An 18,706-nucleotide genomic window follows, 5' to 3' on the forward strand; every position below is an offset into this window, starting at 1 on the left:
TTGATGCTCATCTCTTTTACTGATAATAAACTAAGTATCAAAATATGGTATTTATGAGTTTCTGAGGAGCATCAGTATTTCCATCTGAGCAGTAATACTGTGAGGAGAGTTTAATGTGGATCTGCTGAAGTTACTGCTAGAGTCTCATAATCAGACGATCTGGACTGAAGATCGAGAGCCGTGTAGGTGTCATCAGGAGCTCTGGAGTCACCAGACTGTGAGAGACAGATGAACAGAACAGTCTGTGTTTATATGGATCTGCTGAATGTGAGAGTAAAAAGTGTTTGAGATATTTACTGACTCTGATCGTGCTGTAAATGTCAGCAGATTGTTCTGGACACTGGATCCAGAGCTGTGTATGTATCATCACTGGAGTCAGCCGTCTACAGAGAAAGATTGTCTTTTATTTATAGCTCAGTGCAACAATATCATCAAATATTGCAGCTGAAGATGGAGGGGTGTTGTTTTGCCTGCTTTTGATTCACATCTTCAGTTCCACATTCTCTCTGCCTCTTCCTACTGAAACAGGAGAAAACTATTAAAATGTGTTAAAACACATCAAATAAATAATAAGAAATACTAAAAGGCAAGAAAAAGTATTTTTTTTTCTAGAAAATAAGATAAAGTTTGTAGATGTTTAAAATTTATGTTTAAAATTTACTGAAAAACATTGTGTCCAGACAAACTTCACTCACCTTATGAACACAATGATGACCATGATGATGATGATCAATCCTGCCACAGTCCCAGTAACTGTTTGTAGAGCAGCTCTCTGAGTCCCTGAAACAAGATGTTCATGAAGATTATTTCACACTAGAGACGGATAAAACTGAAAGAGTGTTTACAGAAATACCTTTAACAGTGACTGAAACAGACTCTGATCTCTGAGATCCATGTTTATTCTGAGCCTCACAATAGTAGCGTCCACTGTGACTGGAGTAAAAGCTGGAGATACTGAAACTCTGTCCAGATCCAACAGCTGAGCTTTGATTCTCCTTAAACCAGCTGAAGTTCAGAGCAGGAGGGTTTGAATCACTGCTGCAGCTCAGAGTCACTGAATCTCCCTCCACTATTACACCAGATGGACTGATGGACACTAAAATGCTCTTTGGAGGATCTAGAGGTAAATCAATATGGTTTTAATTTTAGTCAAATGTCATCTTCATTTGTTTGTTGGAAAAAAATATATATATTTGTCCATATAGCACTGATTCACCTCCCCTGATTTGAACTTGAAGCAAGAGTAATTACAACATCCTCCAGCAGGGGGCAGACTAGACCACGCTAAACAGCCAAACGGCTCTCTGATTGGCTAGGATTTCAGTTTAAAGACACATTAGAGGCCACTCCTCTAACTCAGATGTAGTCAACTGTTCAGCACAGACAAAAAGCCGGAATGAGAGGATAAAGATTATCGTCAAATCAGCTAAGAAGTACCTTGATGTGAGAGGGCTGCTCTGGGAAACAGTTAAAGATATTCTTAATGAAGATAATCAGCCATCTCAGACATGTGTTGGATCATCCTAATGGTGTTAATTCTACTTCAGTGGAATGCAAGAAGCTTAATTTCAAATGGCCTAGAGTTTAAAAAGTATATTGATAAGTTGGAAGAGAAACCTGATGTTATTTGTATACAGGAGACATGGTTAAAAGCACAGTTGGATTTTAGTATAAAGGGATATATTGCTGTTAGGAGAGATAGAGAATCTGGCAGAGGGGGAGGTGTGGTGACATTCATACAAAATGGAATGAGTTATAAGGTAATACGTATAAGCACAGAGCATGAATCAATTACAGTTAAGGTATGGACTAATAGAGGTAATATTGACATAATCAATTATTATAATCCGTGTGGGGAAATAAGTCTAGAATCACTAGAGGAGGTTGTAGGGGTATTAGATGATAATGTGATATTGTGTGGGGATTTCAATTCACATAGTTCACTTTGGGGTAGCAGTAGGACAGATTTAAATGGTTTAGTGGTTGAGGAATTTATAGATAGTCACTGTTTGGTATGTATTAATAATGGGGAAGGAACACGATATAATAGTATGCAAAACACAGAGGCAGCACTTGATGTAACACTGGTGTCTAGTGAAATAGCAGGCTTAAGCACATGGAAGGTGATCAAATACACCACAATAGGATAGTGATCATTATCCTGTTTGTAACGAAAAATTGGCATGGAAGGTTATTATGAAAAGGGAAAGAAAATTCCTAGATGGAAATTGGGAGATGCTAACTGGGAAGTTTTCCAAAAGATTAGTGCTAATAGATTTTGTAAACTTAAGGAGGAGAATCAGATAGATGTAAATATAATTAATAGTAAAATAGTTAAGGAGATTATTCAGTCTGCTGAGGAAACTATTCCTAAGAGTAATGGAACTAAACGGACTAAGAGTGTACCCTGGTGGAATGATAACTGTAGTAAAGCCATAAAGGCCAGGAATAAAGCATTTAGAGAGCTCAAGAAACTTCATTTTCAGGATGCATTGATCCAGTATAAAAGGGCCCAGGCATTAGTGAGGAGGACAATAAGAATACAAAAAAGAACCTTTTGGAGGAAATACTGTAACTCTATTGGAAGGGAAGTACAGCTGTCTGATGTGTGGGGGCATGATTAAAGAATGGGGGGGATTAGAAGAAATTATGAAATACCAGTGTTGGATACTGGTAACAAATTGGCGGTCAATAATTTAGAAAAGGCAGAACTTCTTGCACAAACATTTGAAAGGGTTCATAGTTCATGTAATCTCACAGATGAGGCTAGGCAGTGTAGAATCATAATGGAGAATCATAATGGAGAATCCCAATATAACAGAGAAAAGGGAGATGACAGGAGAGTCGTTGGATCTACCGTTTAATATGTTTGAGTTAAGAAGAGCAATTATGGGTGCTCGTCAGGCCACTCCAGGGGAAGATGGTGTTTGCTATGGAATGCTGGGACATATGCCAGATAGTGCACTGGACAAGGTGTTGGGTTTGTTTAATAAAGTTTGGGATATTGGCCAACTTCCGTTAGATTGGAAACAAGCAATAATAGTGCCCATTCTAAAACCTGGAAAAGATCAGTCAGACCCTTCTAGTTATAGACCTATTGCATTAACGTCACACTTATGCAAAATTATGGAAAGAATGGTCACAGATCGTTTAACGTATTATTTAGAGAGTAAAGCTCTTCTGTATCCATATCAAAGTGGGTTTCGTAGGGGTCGGAATACAATGGACTCCGTATTGTGCTTAGAATCAGACATCAGGAAAGCACAGACTAACAAAGAAATATTGATAGCTGTGTTCTTTGATGTTGAAAAAGCATATGATATGCTCTGGAAGGAAGGATTACTTATTAAGTTGAAGTCATTGGGTATTGGAGGTAGAACATATAACTGGGTTATGAACTTTTTGTTTGACAGGGAAATTCAAGTAAGAGTTGGCTTCAGAATACTCCAGTGTATATAAGGTGGAGAATGGCACCTCCGCAAGGTAGTGTGTGTAGCCCACTGGTATTCAACATAATGATAAATGACATCTCTCAGCTTGAACAAGGCGTAGGGAAATCCTTGTACGCAGATGATGGGGCTCTGTGGGTAAGAGGCCGTAATGTTTTGCACGTCAGTAAGAAAATGCAAGCTGCAATAGTTGATGTGGAAAAATGGGCAAATAAATGGGGATTTAAATTGTCTGTAGAAAAAACAAAGGTGATTTGCTTCTCAAGGAGGCATAAAGTCACGCCGATTTCCATGATGTTGTATGAACAACCACTTGAGCTAGTTAAGACAGTTAGATTTCTTGGGGTTTGGTTTGATGAGAAGCTCACATGGAAAACTCATTTAGACAAAGTCAAAAACAAATGTAAAAAGGTCATAAATATACTTCGCTGTCTGTCAGGACAAGAGTGGGGAGCAAGTAGAAGAGCCCTACAAAATATATACTGGGCATTAATGAGGTCGGTTTTTGACTATGGATGTATAGCGTACATGTCAGCTGCAGAATCAAACCTTAAGAAATTGGATGTAATACAAGCTCAGGCTTTGAGAATTTGTAGTGGATCTTTTAAAAACTTCTCCTGTATCAGCAATGCAGGTTGAAAGGGAGAAATGCCGTTAGGAATCAGGCGAGTAAAATTAATGATGGCATATTGGGTTAGTATCCAGGGGCAATGTGAGTCGCATCCTGCCAAAAGTATTTTAAAAGATTGCTGGGAACACAATAAGACAAATTTAATAAGTTTTGGGTGGATTGGTGATGCAAAGGCAGAAGTCATAGGATTAAGACAATTAGATTACAGCTCTACAGTGATACAGTCTTCAGTTCCTCCCTGGTTATTCCCAACACCATATGTAGACCTAGACATACAGCAGGAATTGAAGGATATGTCAAAGAAACTTCCTGAAAGCAGAATAGTACAGAATTATTTTGATTTGCATTTTGCAGATTCCATGTTTATATTCACAGATGGTTCCAAAGATCCTGATACAGGGCGTGCAGGTGTAGCAGTTTACATCCCAGCAAGTGAGTTATATATTAAGAAAAGAATATCGGATAATGTGGCAGTATATACCACAGAATTGATTGCAATATTATTGGCTCTGCAGTGGATAGAAGAGAGGGAAACAAATAATACTGTTATTGCATCTGATAGTTTGTCTGCACTTATGAGTATTAAATCTGGCAAATCATTATTCAGATCCAATATCATCAATGATATATTCCTTATGTTATACAGGATGGAGTTAAAGGGGCTATCCACATGCTTTCTTTGGGTTCCTGCTCATGTCGGTGTGGAGGGGAATGAGCAGGTGGATATGCTGGCCAAAGGATCACTCAAAACTAAACATGTAGACTTAGAAACCCCATTAAATAAAGAAGAAGTTAAGTCAATTATCAGGAAGTATGCACAGTCCGTTTGGCAAGGGTATTGGGATAACAGTGAAACTGGAAGGCATTTATATAATGTACAGAGACAGGTTGGTGCTGGGAGGATGGTGGGCTGGAAACTGAGGGAAGAAAGTTTAATAACTCGTCTGAGAATAGGTCATACAGGTCTAAACCTTTCATTGTATAAAATAGGTAAGCACCCAACTGGGAAATGTACTTATTGTAATCAACCAGAAACAGTGGAACATGTTCTTCTTCAGTGTAGGAAATATAATATTAATAGGGAGCACCTCTTTCAGTCACTACGGAAGGCAAATCATCATGACGTTTCATTGTCAGGTCTCTTGGGGAAAACAGCAGGTCAGATATATTGTTATATAATTAGGTTTCTTAAAGAAACTGAATTAATTAAAAGAATCTGAGTCTAATAAGTATTATTATTTATTTATTTATTTATTTATTTATTTATTTATTTATATTATATATATATATATATATATATATATATATATATATATATATATATATGAGTGAAAGAAGACCTTGTAACCCAGGTTACAAAAATAAAATAAAAAGCATTAACAGATGAATGAGCTGAATATTGTTCTTTTCATTTTATTAGTTATTTTTGTGTGTTTTAGAAAAGCCAATTAAAATAATTTTTGTTTGGGAGGACCGACCAATGAGAGTTGGGAATGTTGTGTAGCGAATTTTTTTTGCTTTCCAGATTTCGCACGTGGTTATTTTTTGGTCGGAAGAGCAGACGTGATTCAGTTCTGTCCAAAGAAATCTGAGTATTTCTTTATTTTCAGATTTTTATTTTCGAAAACTGATTACTATTGAAGCTATATGTGTCCAAAGACGATGTAGCGAAAGAGAAGTGAAAACCTATGTGAAAGAGACTGTTAAATCGTTGTGTGACGCAGTTGCGGAGAAGCAGCCTTGTTACCGCATAGCGCGGTCACATACGAAAAAGATAAATTAATTAGAATTAATTTTTGCAAGAAGGATGAGCAAAAGATTGAGTGGTAACAGAGTTCCTCAGACCTAAAACAGATTACATGTTCAAGTTCATCTGGTCTTGGTCAGTTACAGTTTTATTTCATCTGGGTGAAATGTTCATGAAATGCTCATATGTGCTCATATAAGTGAAATGTAAATGAGAAATCTGTTTGAGTTATTTTATTAATGTATTTTCCAGTACAACCACATGTGGTGAACGAATGCTAGCATGTTGTATGTAAAACGTGATTGCCGTTTTTGATACCATTACAAACGATGTTAAATGATGTGTATGTTATGGAGACAACCAACAAGTATTATTTTTTGTGACCTTGTATTCAAAGTCAGGTTTTTTTCTTTTCCCTGTTTTTCTTTCTTTCTTTTTTTTTTTTTTTTTTTGTTATCTTCCCTGATTATTTCATCATCCTGAGTGCTGGCTGTGAATCGTTGCTTTCTGTATTGGAGTTCCTGGATTCCTGGTTTTCGTTCTAACTCTCGTGTTTGCGGAGGGAGTCAGGACTGGTGAGTCAAACGGACCTAACAGCGAGTCGTGATTGCGTGGAACTGAGTATCGTTGCCGATTTGGGTGGTAGGAAATTGAACTAACAGCACTTAGTCTTTTCACTGTTCATTCACAAGGATTTCAGTCAAGAGGAGAGACTGAGTAATCTCTTAAACGTTTTTAGCCATATTCACAAGGTTGTGAATATAACTTAAGAGACTGTGAGATCGAACTTGTTTTGAAAACAGAGGTTAAATCCCTGTGAAGGGAATTTAAATGTGAATTTTTGGGGTATTTGCTTTGTTTTGCTTGTCTCTTTTTTTTGTATTAACTGTGTTGCTTGATCGAATGTGATTGCTTTTATTTATTTATTTTCTATATTTTATTTTGAAAATTAGAAGCAAGGTATCAAATGAGGAATTTAACTTTAAATTGATTATATTCTAACTTAAGATTTTCAGCCATAAGGTGAATTCAGCGTTACTGGTGGTGACAAATGTTTTTTTTTTTTTTTTCAAAGAAACAATCAAATTCAAGCGAAACCTAGAAGGGAACAAACAAAAGGTTAATGCATTAATTTGTATAAACAGTGTTTAAAAGACATGTGATTATACTTACCTTTTGAGTCAGTTTTGTTTGAAGTACAAATTGTATTTTTTCTCTTTCTCTCCTGTATTTTATTTATTTTTGTTTTATACATTTCAGTTATTGAGTTTTTTTTTTTTTTTGTTCAACACAAACATAATACAATCAGTTAAATATCATACCTTTTGTGAGTGACTCATTATTGTTGTGACATCCTTATTCTCTGCAGGCGAATTCTAGTCTTCTGATCGAACTGGTCCATACTCAGACATTGTGTCTGTACCAAATTGAGTGAAGGGTTACAACCTACTCACACATGACAGTGATGCTGACAGCAGGAGAGGGCAGATGTTCATGTCCTCTGGCAGCGCAGCTGTAACGGCCAGAATCACTGCGCTCTGACTGAAGCTGGAGAGTTTCGCTCTGGATGGTTAAAGTCTGTCCATTTTTGTACCAGATGAATCCTTCTGTCAGACTGCATGTGGTTTCACAGGTCAGATTGACTGTTTGTTTCTCCAGCACCAGCTGTGGTGCCTTTACCTGAAGAGCTGGAGAAAACATCTACTGTCTGATATTTTGTACAGTTTTGGCAAATGTAAAGGTAAGATCTTTCTAAGCATGTTCTAAAACTACTAACTTTTGTTAAATAAATAATAGAAATAAAGGGTAGAAGTGGATTACCAGAAACATTAAGATGAATTCCTTCTTTACCAATCCATTTTTTTCTTTCAATTTTAGTTACTAATCTGAAACAATACTCTCTCTCATCATTTTGAGTGACGTTGTGCAGTCTGAGAATGGCAATTTGCTTTTTTCTGTCTTCAATGTATTCAACCCTGTCTTTATACTCAGGATATTCTTTTAAACTTTTGATCTCTACATCTGGCTTCTTTATCCAAAATGTATTTAAGTTATACTGCTCAGGGTGTCTGTATGAGCATGACATGTTTACTGTGGATCCTTGAAGAGCACATATTGATTCAGTTTCATAAGTCACATTCCAGTCTTCTCCAAAAACTCCTGCAACATAGAACATGTAGAAGATGACTGGCCAAGCTTGAATTAATTGTTAATGCAACTAAACCATATCTATCAGTTGTTGCTGGAGAGATAACATACGGTGTGAGAAGTGTAAAAAGTCCTGCAAGAAGGGGTGTTGCAGAAATAATCACACTGACACAGAACTCTGAAAACTGAACAGCGACGTATCAACCACACTGTTGGCACACATTGTAGACAAAAAAAAAAAGAAGTAGTAGTAGAGAGAGAGAGAGAGGTGAAGCTGCTAAAGGCAGCTCAACATTGCAAACATGAACACAAAGCTCCAGCAAGCCATCATGCAGGTATATCATCATATAGAATATTTAGCAGTTTGTCACACTTTAATTCTCGTAATTAAGTATATTTCCCATTATAATAACTTGGCTTGATACTAGTAATCTATAACACGTCCTATTTTATTAAAACCAAATTAATAGTAGGCCTATAAATAGTAAAAATAATTAATAATAATAATAAAAAATAAAAATAGTATAAATATTCTAAATTAGTTGTTTATTAGTATATAATATAGATTTATGCTGTACAATATTAAATTAAAAGTATAATACTTATAGGGGAGAGTGGGGTAAGATTAGCCACTTTTAACTATTGTCGTCCTCAAGATAAGGGAAAATGACACAGAAGTAATGAAAGTATCTGTCCCATCCAAATCAAGTTTTAAATGATTTTTTTAATGATCAGAATGTATCTATGAATGTATCTATGGTTCTAAAAATATGGCTTCTTATAAAAAAAGTGTTCCCAAGGCTCAGTTTGCCCCGGGTTAGGGGTAAGTTGACCCGAGTCTAGTCAGTGGGTAGATGCATCATCTGGGTGTAAAATGACCATCTGACCAAATCTGATTTAAACTCATGTGAAATAAATAATAATTTAAAAACTAATTTAATAATTTCCTTTTACAGACAGTCATATTTTCTTTTCTTAAAGTTAACTTTAACAACATAAAACCAACCAAATGAAGTTTAAATTTCAATATTTAATTGTTTGCATCATGATATTATCTGTCAGAAACATTATCAATGCCATCAAAACAGTAGCATATAACACTAGTGCAGAGATCTGTAAAACAAGTATGTATGCTATTTCATATTGTAGTTACATTTTCACAAAGTCGTGCCAACATTCATAGGGGCACTAGACAAAGTTATCATCTATATAGCAATGGTTATTAATGAAAACTATAACACTAATAGGCCTATGTACTGCTGAATAAAATTATATAATAATACAATAAAACTGATAAAATGATATAGCCCTAACCTAAAGTATGGTGCAATGTGATATCATTTAACAATGCTCATTCCTCCAAAACAGAGAAAACATCTTTCACAAACATCTAGATATCTAGATAGATATCTAGACTTTTAAAGTGTTTTGTGTATATAATAAGTGGGGTTATTATAGCACAATTCCCACCCAGACCACACTAATTTTCAAACCCTGGCTATGGCCATGATGCCTTCCATTCCCCCAATGTGTGTGAAAGTCTCACTAATGACACTGATTTATGACGTGGATGGATAAGAGCGCTCTCGTCCCGGTTGCGGGGACTCTTATTTTGACGGAACGCAGCTCATACGGTGGGGTGCTTCAGAGTGCGCGCGCACCGCGATCCAGTCTTGCATCAGCCATCATCTTCAGAGAGAACGAGCCGTGAAATTCCCTGACTAAATTCAGTTCTGATCTTCGTTATGTTCCTATGAGTGTTTAAAGTTGTGTGCGTCCAGAGAGAGAAAGTGAGTACTATAGATTCCACTGTTACTCAAGCCGAGTGTTGATTGCTGTTTGCTGAGATAGAGATGTGGAGAGAGTTATGACACGAAGTGGATGCTAATGTGAAGTATAGAAGTATTTGAGTTTCATCCAGTACAGTGTAATTATGTGTAATTATGTATAATTTATTATACATGTAAGCTGTGGATTATGTTTCATGTTCTGCTGTATTCAACGGCAACATTGTGTTGATGTTTGGGGAAGCCAATAGTTTTAATGCCATTTATGTTGTTATGGAGTGTGATTGTGATAAGAAAGAAGCATTGTTTGTTAGAGCATATCTTTTATTTGTTTGTTACAGGCCACACACATCATATGCTGACACTCCTCAGGACATACAGCAAAGACGATACCACTTAGTACCCATATACATGCTCATCTTCGATCTGTGCACAGAGAGCACTGTTTAATACAGCTCATTAGGATCTGGCTCCCCCTCTTCATATGCTTGTATAAATAAATCTGTTAAACTGGATTCCTTCTCCGACTTTGGTGTTCTTACCTACACACCCGGACCAGCTTCACCTCATTAGCAACAGCTAGCACCTTACAGTCCTTAGCCCCTCAGCTACACAGTGTGTTTCTCCTTTTCACAGTCTGGCAGAAATGATGCATGGTTCCAAAATACATGACAGTAAAAGTGTCCAGTTGCCAAGATGCAGGGGGCGGGTCAACTTAACCCACTCTTCAACCCTTCCTCTAACCCTAACCCTTCCATTGAAGATGAGACAGAAGCAGGTTCAGAGAGTGGGAGAGACCACTCTTATCAAAACAACTACAATAAAGTAAATTATTACAGAGTGTGCTGTCTTCTCTTTTGACTGTATATTTGTAACAACTGGATAATTTGTATTAACAAAAACCCACCCTCCTTGTGTCCCTTTTTTTGGTTTGGGCCACTGCTCCTAAAAATGTCTGTTCACGGCCATGTATCACAGCTCTATAAAAAAACGCATCCACTTCATAAATACCAAGCCTAACAATAAAGCTTCTGAAAAGGGTTTGTTAAGCTATTTGGTTAAAAACAACAAAGGAACAAATCTTAATAGCACGACTTGCCATCACCCAAATAACTGATAAGATCAGGGGTGGAGTGGAGGTGTTGCACTGCTGGACTGTGGTTGCATTGCTCATGCATGTTAAAAATTTGTCTCAAGCAAGCTTAAGCCTTTTCCTCTGGACTTTCCAATTATGTGTTATTTGTGCAACATCAGATTATAATGTTGTTAGCATTCTAACATCATGTATACACTGGATGGCATCAGTTTGCTGTCAGGGATTTGTCATGTCGTTTTGTGCCTCATCCAGTGTAGAAAATATCACTGATTACAATAGACGCTATTGGTTTTTGCTCACGTCTGCAGTAGACACGGCATAATAGTACAAGTCAACAGGACTTAGACACTAACAACAAATGAGAGATTTTAAGCTTCTTACATTGCCCAGCTGACCTGCTACCAAATCATATTCATCATAATATTAATAATCTACATGTATGATCTACATTTACCAAGCTTAAAGTGTAGTGTCCTCAGGCCCCTGTGATATTAAGGTCCACTGAGGTCGTTTGGTATAACATGGTATAGAACCGACCCAGCCACAAACATTTTTTCCCAAAAGCTATCAGTTTCTTCTCTTTCACACCACTACATTTCAAAAACTCTCATACCTTGTTCACAGTAGCTTTCTTCACTAGTAGTCAAAGTGTAAATGGTAAGTTTGAAGACTAAACAGACGTGTTAAGCTTTCATGATAAAAATAAAACCTTGTTCATACACAACAGGGCTTCTGTTTCACACTGTACATTCCTAAACCATGGGTAAACGTTCTTATGTGCATATTTGCAGCGTCAGTGTCATTGTGTGTCACTTGCCTGTGCCAACCTCACGCAGAGACAGTGCTCAAGGACATGGACTGCCCTCATTGGGAGAGCATGAGTCTCGCCTCGCTACGCTCGCTCGCATGAAAGCGGTCCCACCACCTGCATTCTCCTGCTTCTCCCCTACCAGGAGCCACAGAGTAAGAAACATATTCCACGGCTAGACAACCTTGCTCGGTACTCCATACTATGATGGTGCTCCAGGATTTCCAGGCCGAACTACTTTGTGCCATGGACAAGCCAGGCCTGAACCTGCTGCTTTTAAGGATCTGTGCAGCATGACTGACCTGGCTCTACGTCCTCCAAAAACTATCATCCAGGTGATCAACAAGATGATGGCCAATTTGGTGGTGCATGAGGTCAAGGACACCTTTTTTCGACTCCCCAGTCTTCCCCACCGGACTGTTTGGCCCCGCTGTGGATGGTTTCACAGAGAACTCCACTGCAACACAGATTTCATTGTAAGCTATGCACCACTTCCTGTCTAAAAGCTCCAGCTCAGTGGCTGTTTCAAGCCGACTCTACAGCCTGCAAATCCTGCTCCATCACCTGCTTCACCTCAGTCCAAGCCAAAGCTTGAGCTCCAGCAGCGCCCTCAGACTGCCAAGAACTATCCCTTTCCCAAGCACTAGGGCCCCCACCCAAAAATGCATCCTGATGCCATCTATTCATGTAACTACACAAACATTAACAAATCAGTTTTTCTCCAAGCGTGGTAAAAATGCAATGCTCGTGTCCGTTATTTCAGGGAACCAAGGTCACGTTAGTAACCAGAGCGTTTTCCATCGACATTTGATTTTTTTCTCATAAAATGCTGAGGATTCACAAGCAGCAGTATAACACTAGCCCAATTCTGTGGAAAAACCGCAGACTTGGCAACACTAGTTTTCTCTTTTTTTTTTCTGTTTGATTCAACACTGCCAGTTTACTCAGTGGTATTTCAACACTCCGGGTTGCCAGTTAGTGGAAAACACAGCGTATCGCAACCATGGAAGCCAGCAAATGAATGGGGTCAGAGATTGCAGATTCTACCCAGCCAAAAAGTTCTCAGCATCAGTCTAAAAAAGCTATATGAGCAGAGGCGTATTACAACACTTACAGTTATAGGTGACTGACTATGTGAACGTCACTAACGACATCAAAACTTCCAATAACAAAAGTCATAAATCTGAAAAATGTCTTATGAGCAGGTAGCTGGAAATGATTATAACTTGGCTAAGCTATTTATAGGCAAATACACCAAAGTAGTAACTGGTTTAGATATTGGCATTGTTATCAGCATAGCATGGTTTTGTTAACCTAGTTCTGACAGCTCTAAAATATAAATAATTATCATGGACTTAGCACAGTGATTTAAGGCTAGGTAAAACAGATGTTTTTATAATGTACTTGCTCATTATTTAAATTTTGTACATTTTAAACAAAGTGTAGCTCTAAATTGAACAAAATCATTGCAAAAGATTACAGTATTTATTACAGTAATGAAAATCATGAAAAATGCAATACCTGACACATTACAGTAATGAGAATTTGGTGTAAAATGTGCTAATTTGTCGATGCCATAAAAAATAAAAACTTTCTGACAATGTTAAAATGTAATGGATTTCTCAATAAAATCACAGTATGAACAGAGAAAATATCTGTTTTACATTGACTGTACAAAGCGAGAGCTAAAAGGCCTAAAGTGGTGTTCATGTGTGAGTATAGAGTGAAGGCAGTGAGTGTGCTTGTGATATTCACAATCAACCAAGATCATAACAATGAGTGGAGTTTAAACTGAAAGCCATTAATGTCTAAACAGCAGAACAGTCCCATAGAAGTGGATTCAAGAGGAGAAGGAGCTGGAACATGACCTGGGATGGACTCAAAACCAGGTCTCCCATGAGCATCAATAGGACCACATGTTCTTCATTTCACTGAGCTGTAGATCACATCCTCAGCTCTGGGGAGAAATTAAATGAATATGTTAATGTGGCACTTCAGAAAGTCCCACCAGCAGATGACAATCCATCATCTCAACCCAAAACAATGAGAGATCTGATTAAGCATTGAATATGTTTCATTTGGGTTCAGATGAATCATTTCTCACCTGTTGGCATCAGACGGCTGTTGCATCTCAATGGTCTCTTTGGTCTTGTTCATGTGATTGACACTGGCATACTGAACATCTTCAACATCTCCAGAGTCTTTGGGTTCCTTCTCTTTAATGTTGGCATACAGATCATCCCTCTGATTGGCTGATACTACTGAATACACTGGAACATCATTGATCGGAGCCGTTTCTGCAGATCTGCCAACACGATCCTCCTGCTGTTTTAAAAAAATAACATAATCACATAGATATCAGCAGATCAATCTGAAACATCATGTCAAATATTTTGTTAGTCTTAACTTTTATATATGCTAAAATTTGCTTTCTATATCATGATCCTGAAACTTGCCTGATTTTGTCTGACTACTTCAGCTCCACCGTCTCTCTTCTTCTTCCTGAAAAAAAAAAACGTTTGTTAAAAAAGTACTGAACAGTAATTTACTAATATTTAATATTTTGCAAATAAGTTTAGGAAATTCTGCATTTGTGTTAACTTTGAATTTTAAAATTACATTGTAATGCAGGAACTTACTTAATAAAACACAATGATGATGATGATGATGATGAAGATCAATCCTGCCACAATCCCAGTAACTGTTTGTAGAGCAGCTCTCTGAGTCCTGAAACAAGATGTTCATGAAGATTATTTTCACACTAGAGACAGATAAAACTGAAAGAGTGTTTACAGAAAATACCTTTAACAGTGACTGAAACAGACTCTGATCTCTGAGATCCATGTTTATTCTGAGCCTCACAATAGTAGTTTCCACTGTGACTGGAGTTAAAGCTGGAGATGCTGAAACTCTGTCCAGATCCAACAGCTGAGCTTTGATTCTCCTTAAACCAGCTGAAGATCAGAGCAGGAGGGTTTGAATCACTGCTGCAGCTCAGAGTCACTGAATCTCCCTCCACTATTACACCAGATGGACTGATGGACACTGAGACGCTCTGTGGAGGATCTAGATTAAATATATTTAAATCATGACAATAATTACGCTATTTATCTCATGACCTTCTCTTATCATTGTTAACAATAACTGAAGTGTCTCTGCAAGTTGGGATTTAGATTTTTTATGTTTGAATATTGGAAATGTTAAAGTCTACATCTGAACAGACGCACAGTAAATAAAACAATATTACATGTACTGATTTATCAACCCACAATTCAAAAAGACGGTATCTAAACACGGATTCATAAATCACATTCATTTGACCTTATTAGTCTAATAAAGAAAAATGCCATGCATTCTGTATGATTGGGCTGAATTTATTAATTCTTAATTAATTAAATTCTAAAAATCTCTGAAAATAATATGTGAATTATTTCACTAATGTTAATGAATCAGTTTGTACTCACATTCAATATTAAGATAAACAGGTGGAGAGATCAGACGTTCATATCCTGAAACAGCACACTGATAGTTTCCTGCATCATGACGACTGACTGACTGCAGCTGAAGCTGATTCTCTTTCACGGTTCTTGTATTTAATCTCTGTGTGTTTCTGAACCAGATGAATGTTGTTTTTTGAGGCAGAGAGCAGCTGCTGTTACATGTCAGAGTGACTGATTCTCTCTCTTTCACACTCTGCTGTGTCTCCACCTGCAGGTCTGACAGAACAACAACAACAACACTGATTCACTATTAGATTAATAAAAACATAATTGAATATTATAACAGCTGAAACTTTAAGGTGATGAAACTAGTGATGAATGAAGCATTTACGTTTATGCATTTAGTGAATTACATTGATTCAAGGTAAATATTCTATCAGTTCATGTATTTCCTGGGAACTGAACCCATAACTTTAGCATTACTAGCACCGTGCTCTACTGTTAGAGCTACAGGAATAACAGGTGACCGCTGCATAATGTGTTTGTATATGTCTGTGGTGTACTTCTGATAGTTCACTAACTCTACCTGTGACGTCCAGCTGAGCTCCGGAATCCCCGTCCATTTTTCACGAAGGCGGGTTTTGAATTTTTTTTTGGTTTGTAATGAATCTGCAGTAGTAGATGTGTCAGCTTCTGTTACATCTGTCAGAGTGATACTGTAAATGTCTTTTTTACGTTTACTGTCACACTGAACTCTTCCTCTCTTTTGTGGAACTAAACACAGCTTTGGTGGATCTCCATCAGTTACAGCAGGTTTGGTCCAGAAGACTGTTTTAATCTCATAAACACTAGGATATTTTAAAGTACAAGATATTTTCACTGTTGATCCCTTTAATGCACAAACATATGAAGCGCTGGTAATTCACTCCCCAATCCTGCTGACCATCACCCCCTGAAACACCAAACACAGATAAGTCAAAATATTATTTTGTCTTTCAAATACATGAATCTTTCATTTCTTTTAGAATTCATCTGATGTTGAACTTGGTGTGAAATAACTACAGTGTGAAATATTTCACTAACGTAAATGAATCGGTTTGTACTCACATTCTACTTTAAGATTAACAGGTGGAGAGATCAGAGGTTCATATCCTGAAACAGCACACTGATAGTTTCCTGCATCATTAAGACTGACTGACTCCAGCTGAAGCTGATTCTCTGTGATGAATGCTGTAGTTAATCTCAGTGTGTTTCTGAACCAGATGAATGTTTGTTGAGGCAGAGAGCAGCTGCTGTTACATGTCAGAGTGACTGAATCTCCCTCTTTCACACTCTGCTGTGTCTCCACCTGCAGATCTGACAGAACAACAACAACAACTTCACACTCTGCTGTTTATCATCTTGAAGTTATGGTTGAACAAAAAAATTTATTCAATGATTAATAATTATGTTTTCATTATTTTTGATTATTGTTTTGTTCTAAAGTCATGTGACCTTTCTTTTTCAGAACACATTGTTAAAAATGTTCTGCTTGAGATTATCCATTTAATAGCAGTTCAGTTCGTGTTTACATGCATTGCACTTTTCACAACACAAAATAATTTCAAAGCTTTACAGCCAATGCATGTTTCAATGAAACTAATAATAAATAATCTAGCATTACTTCCTTTAATCTCTTCCTTTAATATCTTTCAATCACATGTGACTGTCAAGACAGAAAACAAAAACGAATCTCTTCTGGTAACGACATAATATCATATAACAATAATGTACAGCTGTAACATAATGCAAGTCAATATTCAGTTAAGTAGATGAAATGAAATGTGAATGGTGACCTTCTTCAGGCTTTAAAAACAAGATGCAAAACAATTCAAAAACACTCATGCACCTCATGTTGTATATTCCAAGTGGATCCTCTAAATGATGTGCACTTGTGCAATGACACCTGAACACCTGGAATGTAAGTCAAAAGTCACATTATTTTAAAACGCATCTTTTGTTAAAGCATTAAGAAGGTCACAATTTACAGTCATTATATGAACAACCAATCAGAACATTTTATGACATTTCTCTTTTTGTGTTCAGAAAAAGAAAGAATGTCATATGACAGATGCAGTTATAATAAAGTGCTTGATGTGTGTGTGTGTGTGTGTGTGTGTGTGTGTGTGTGTGTGTGTGTGTGTGTGTGTGTGTGTGGTATGTGGTGTGTTTCTGAGAGTTCACTACTGGTGACGTCCAGATGAGCTCCAGGAATCCCCGTCCATGTTCCTCTGTTTGTAGTGAATCTGCAGTAGTAGATGTGTTTATCAGCTTCTGTTACATCTGTCAGAGTGATACTGTAAGTGTTATTATTTTCTCTGTCACACTGAACTCTTCCTCTGTTTTCTGAGTCTAAACACAGGTTCGGTGGATCTCCATCAGTTACAGTAGGTTTGGTCCAGAAGACTGTTCCGACCTCAAGATCATGTGGATAGTTTTAAAAGACAGGAAATTTTCACTGTTTGATCCGTTAAATGCACAATATATGAAGGGCTGTAATTCACTCCCCAATCCTGCTGACCATCACCCCCTGAAACACCAAACACGGATATGAGAAAATGAGGTGGTGTTTCAGGTGTTTTGAACCAGTGCACAAAAAGTATCTTTTTATTTTGACCATTTTTATTTGTTAGCTGACAGCAAAACACTTATGTCAGTATAAAAGCTACAAAGTGTGAAGAGCTCGATCATCTTTTCAAAGAGTGTTAAAGTGTCTGTATAGTGACTGTAGCTGAAGACTCACCCGCAGTCATGATCACGAAGATCAGAGGAAGTGACGTCATGAGTGATGTCGCCATACTGATTTCTGCAATCATAAAACTGACAGATATGACATTATGAGCATCATCTATATACATCTCAAACTCTATTGTCTTGATAATCGATAGAAGTCGTGATGATTTCTGAATAATTCAGTGCTCAGTGAAGGCTTGACACGCTGAGGAGGTTTCTCATGTCAGGCCTCATGTAAAGAGCTTCACACAATATTAACATACTCAGATAGCACAGGTACGTCTGCAAGATGTCTGTTAAAGATCGCTTCATCTGGAAAGCACCTGCTGTGAACAAATCTCTGATAGACATCTTGTCAGTATTAAATGGATTCTACATTATAAACATCTTAAAGACATTTTTATAAAATCAATTTAACATCTGCTAGGAAACGTCTAATAGACATACTGCAGATGAGCAAACACTCTAAAAAACACGTCTTGCAGATAGACATCTCCGTGATGTACGTGTGCTATCAGGGTATGGATCTACAACATGTCTTCAACTCATCACCACATTTTTACAAATATATGTTGTAGCCCTACAGAATTATTTGACCTCATGTTAAATAATGGTAAAAATGGTCTTACCGTGCTGCAGTGTGAATGTCTCAGCGTCGACACCCAAATGACAGAAATATCTGCAGCTTAATGTGTCAGTGACAGTTTTCACAAATGAATCTGCAGTGAAAAAATCCTCTTCCTGTATATGCATGACACCAACTAAACTACACAAGAGCAACTAGAAAAGTCTCCAGATCCAGACAAATTTTTAGAATTCACTTTTGTT

At 37.3% G+C, this 18,706-nt stretch overlaps 3 protein-coding genes and 2 long non-coding RNA genes across 5 annotated transcripts; all 5 read right to left on the minus strand.

Annotated features, from left to right (window-relative positions):
• Positions 1 to 431: 431 nt before the first annotated feature.
• On the minus strand, positions 432 to 3,514 carry LOC122146610 (B-cell receptor CD22-like). The gene is made up of 4 exons (XM_042766517.1): positions 3,502 to 3,514; positions 854 to 1,117; positions 696 to 780; positions 432 to 516 (listed from the first exon to the last, which is right to left on the minus strand). Exons 1-4 carry the CDS (start codon positions 3,512 to 3,514, stop codon positions 432 to 434), a joined length of 447 nt encoding a protein of 148 aa, XP_042622451.1.
• Positions 3,515 to 6,914: 3,400 nt separating this feature from the next.
• On the minus strand, positions 6,915 to 9,495 carry LOC122146615. Its single transcript, XM_042766632.1, has 5 exons — positions 9,469 to 9,495; positions 8,087 to 8,108; positions 7,649 to 7,987; positions 7,282 to 7,515; positions 6,915 to 6,925 (listed from the first exon to the last, which is right to left on the minus strand). The coding sequence occupies exons 1-5, from the start codon at positions 9,493 to 9,495 to the stop codon at positions 6,915 to 6,917; spliced, it is 633 nt and encodes a 210-aa protein (XP_042622566.1).
• A 4,932-nt stretch (positions 9,496 to 14,427) lies between these two features.
• Positions 14,428 to 15,729, minus strand: LOC122146625 (B-cell receptor CD22-like). Its single transcript, XM_042766743.1, has 3 exons — positions 15,693 to 15,729; positions 15,131 to 15,382; positions 14,428 to 14,732 (listed from the first exon to the last, which is right to left on the minus strand). The coding sequence occupies exons 1-3, from the start codon at positions 15,727 to 15,729 to the stop codon at positions 14,428 to 14,430; spliced, it is 594 nt and encodes a 197-aa protein (XP_042622677.1).
• Positions 15,730 to 16,351: 622 nt separating this feature from the next.
• LOC122146376 lies at positions 16,352 to 17,551 on the minus strand. Its single transcript, XR_006160942.1, has 2 exons — positions 17,333 to 17,551; positions 16,352 to 16,462 (listed from the first exon to the last, which is right to left on the minus strand). It is a non-coding gene; the product is annotated as an uncharacterized LOC122146376 (long non-coding RNA).
• A 68-nt stretch (positions 17,552 to 17,619) lies between these two features.
• On the minus strand, positions 17,620 to 18,678 carry LOC109046604. Its single transcript, XR_006160936.1, has 3 exons — positions 18,508 to 18,678; positions 17,889 to 17,965; positions 17,620 to 17,675 (listed from the first exon to the last, which is right to left on the minus strand). It is a non-coding gene; the product is annotated as an uncharacterized LOC109046604 (long non-coding RNA).
• Positions 18,679 to 18,706: the final 28 nt, after the last annotated feature.

The sequence above is a fragment of the Cyprinus carpio genome, chromosome A1 (genome assembly GCF_018340385.1).
Source record: "Cyprinus carpio isolate SPL01 chromosome A1, ASM1834038v1, whole genome shotgun sequence".
Classification (NCBI taxonomy): Eukaryota; Metazoa; Chordata; class Actinopteri; order Cypriniformes; family Cyprinidae; genus Cyprinus; species Cyprinus carpio.

Bases quoted from the DNA above. Each gene is read 5' to 3' on its own strand.
- LOC122146615 (XM_042766632.1), bottom strand. From the start codon at position 9,495: ATGGAAGGCATCATGGCCATAGCCAGG. The intron at 7,988-8,086 runs GTATGTTATCTC...TCTATGTTGCAG, and splicing joins CTTTTTACACTTCTCACACC to GAGTTTTTGGAGAAGACTGG. The intron at 7,516-7,648 runs GTAATCCACTTC...TGTTTTCTCCAG, and splicing joins AATTCATCTTAATGTTTCTG to CTCTTCAGGTAAAGGCACCA.
- LOC122146610 (XM_042766517.1), bottom strand. The intron at 781-853 runs GTATTTCTGTAA...ATCTTGTTTCAG, and splicing joins TGTTTCAGTCACTGTTAAAG to GGACTCAGAGAGCTGCTCTA. The intron at 517-695 runs GTGAGTGAAGTT...CTGTTTCAGTAG, and splicing joins GTCATCATTGTGTTCATAAG to GAAGAGGCAGAGAGAATGTG.
- LOC122146625 (XM_042766743.1), bottom strand. From the start codon at position 15,729: ATGGACGGGGATTCCGGAGCTCAGCTGGACGTCACAG. The intron at 15,383-15,692 runs GTAGAGTTAGTG...TTGTTCTGTCAG, and splicing joins AGCTCAGCTGGACGTCACAG to ACCTGCAGGTGGAGACACAG. The intron at 14,733-15,130 runs GTGAGTACAAAC...TATTTAATCTAG, and splicing joins TGTTTATCTTAATATTGAAT to ATCCTCCACAGAGCGTCTCA.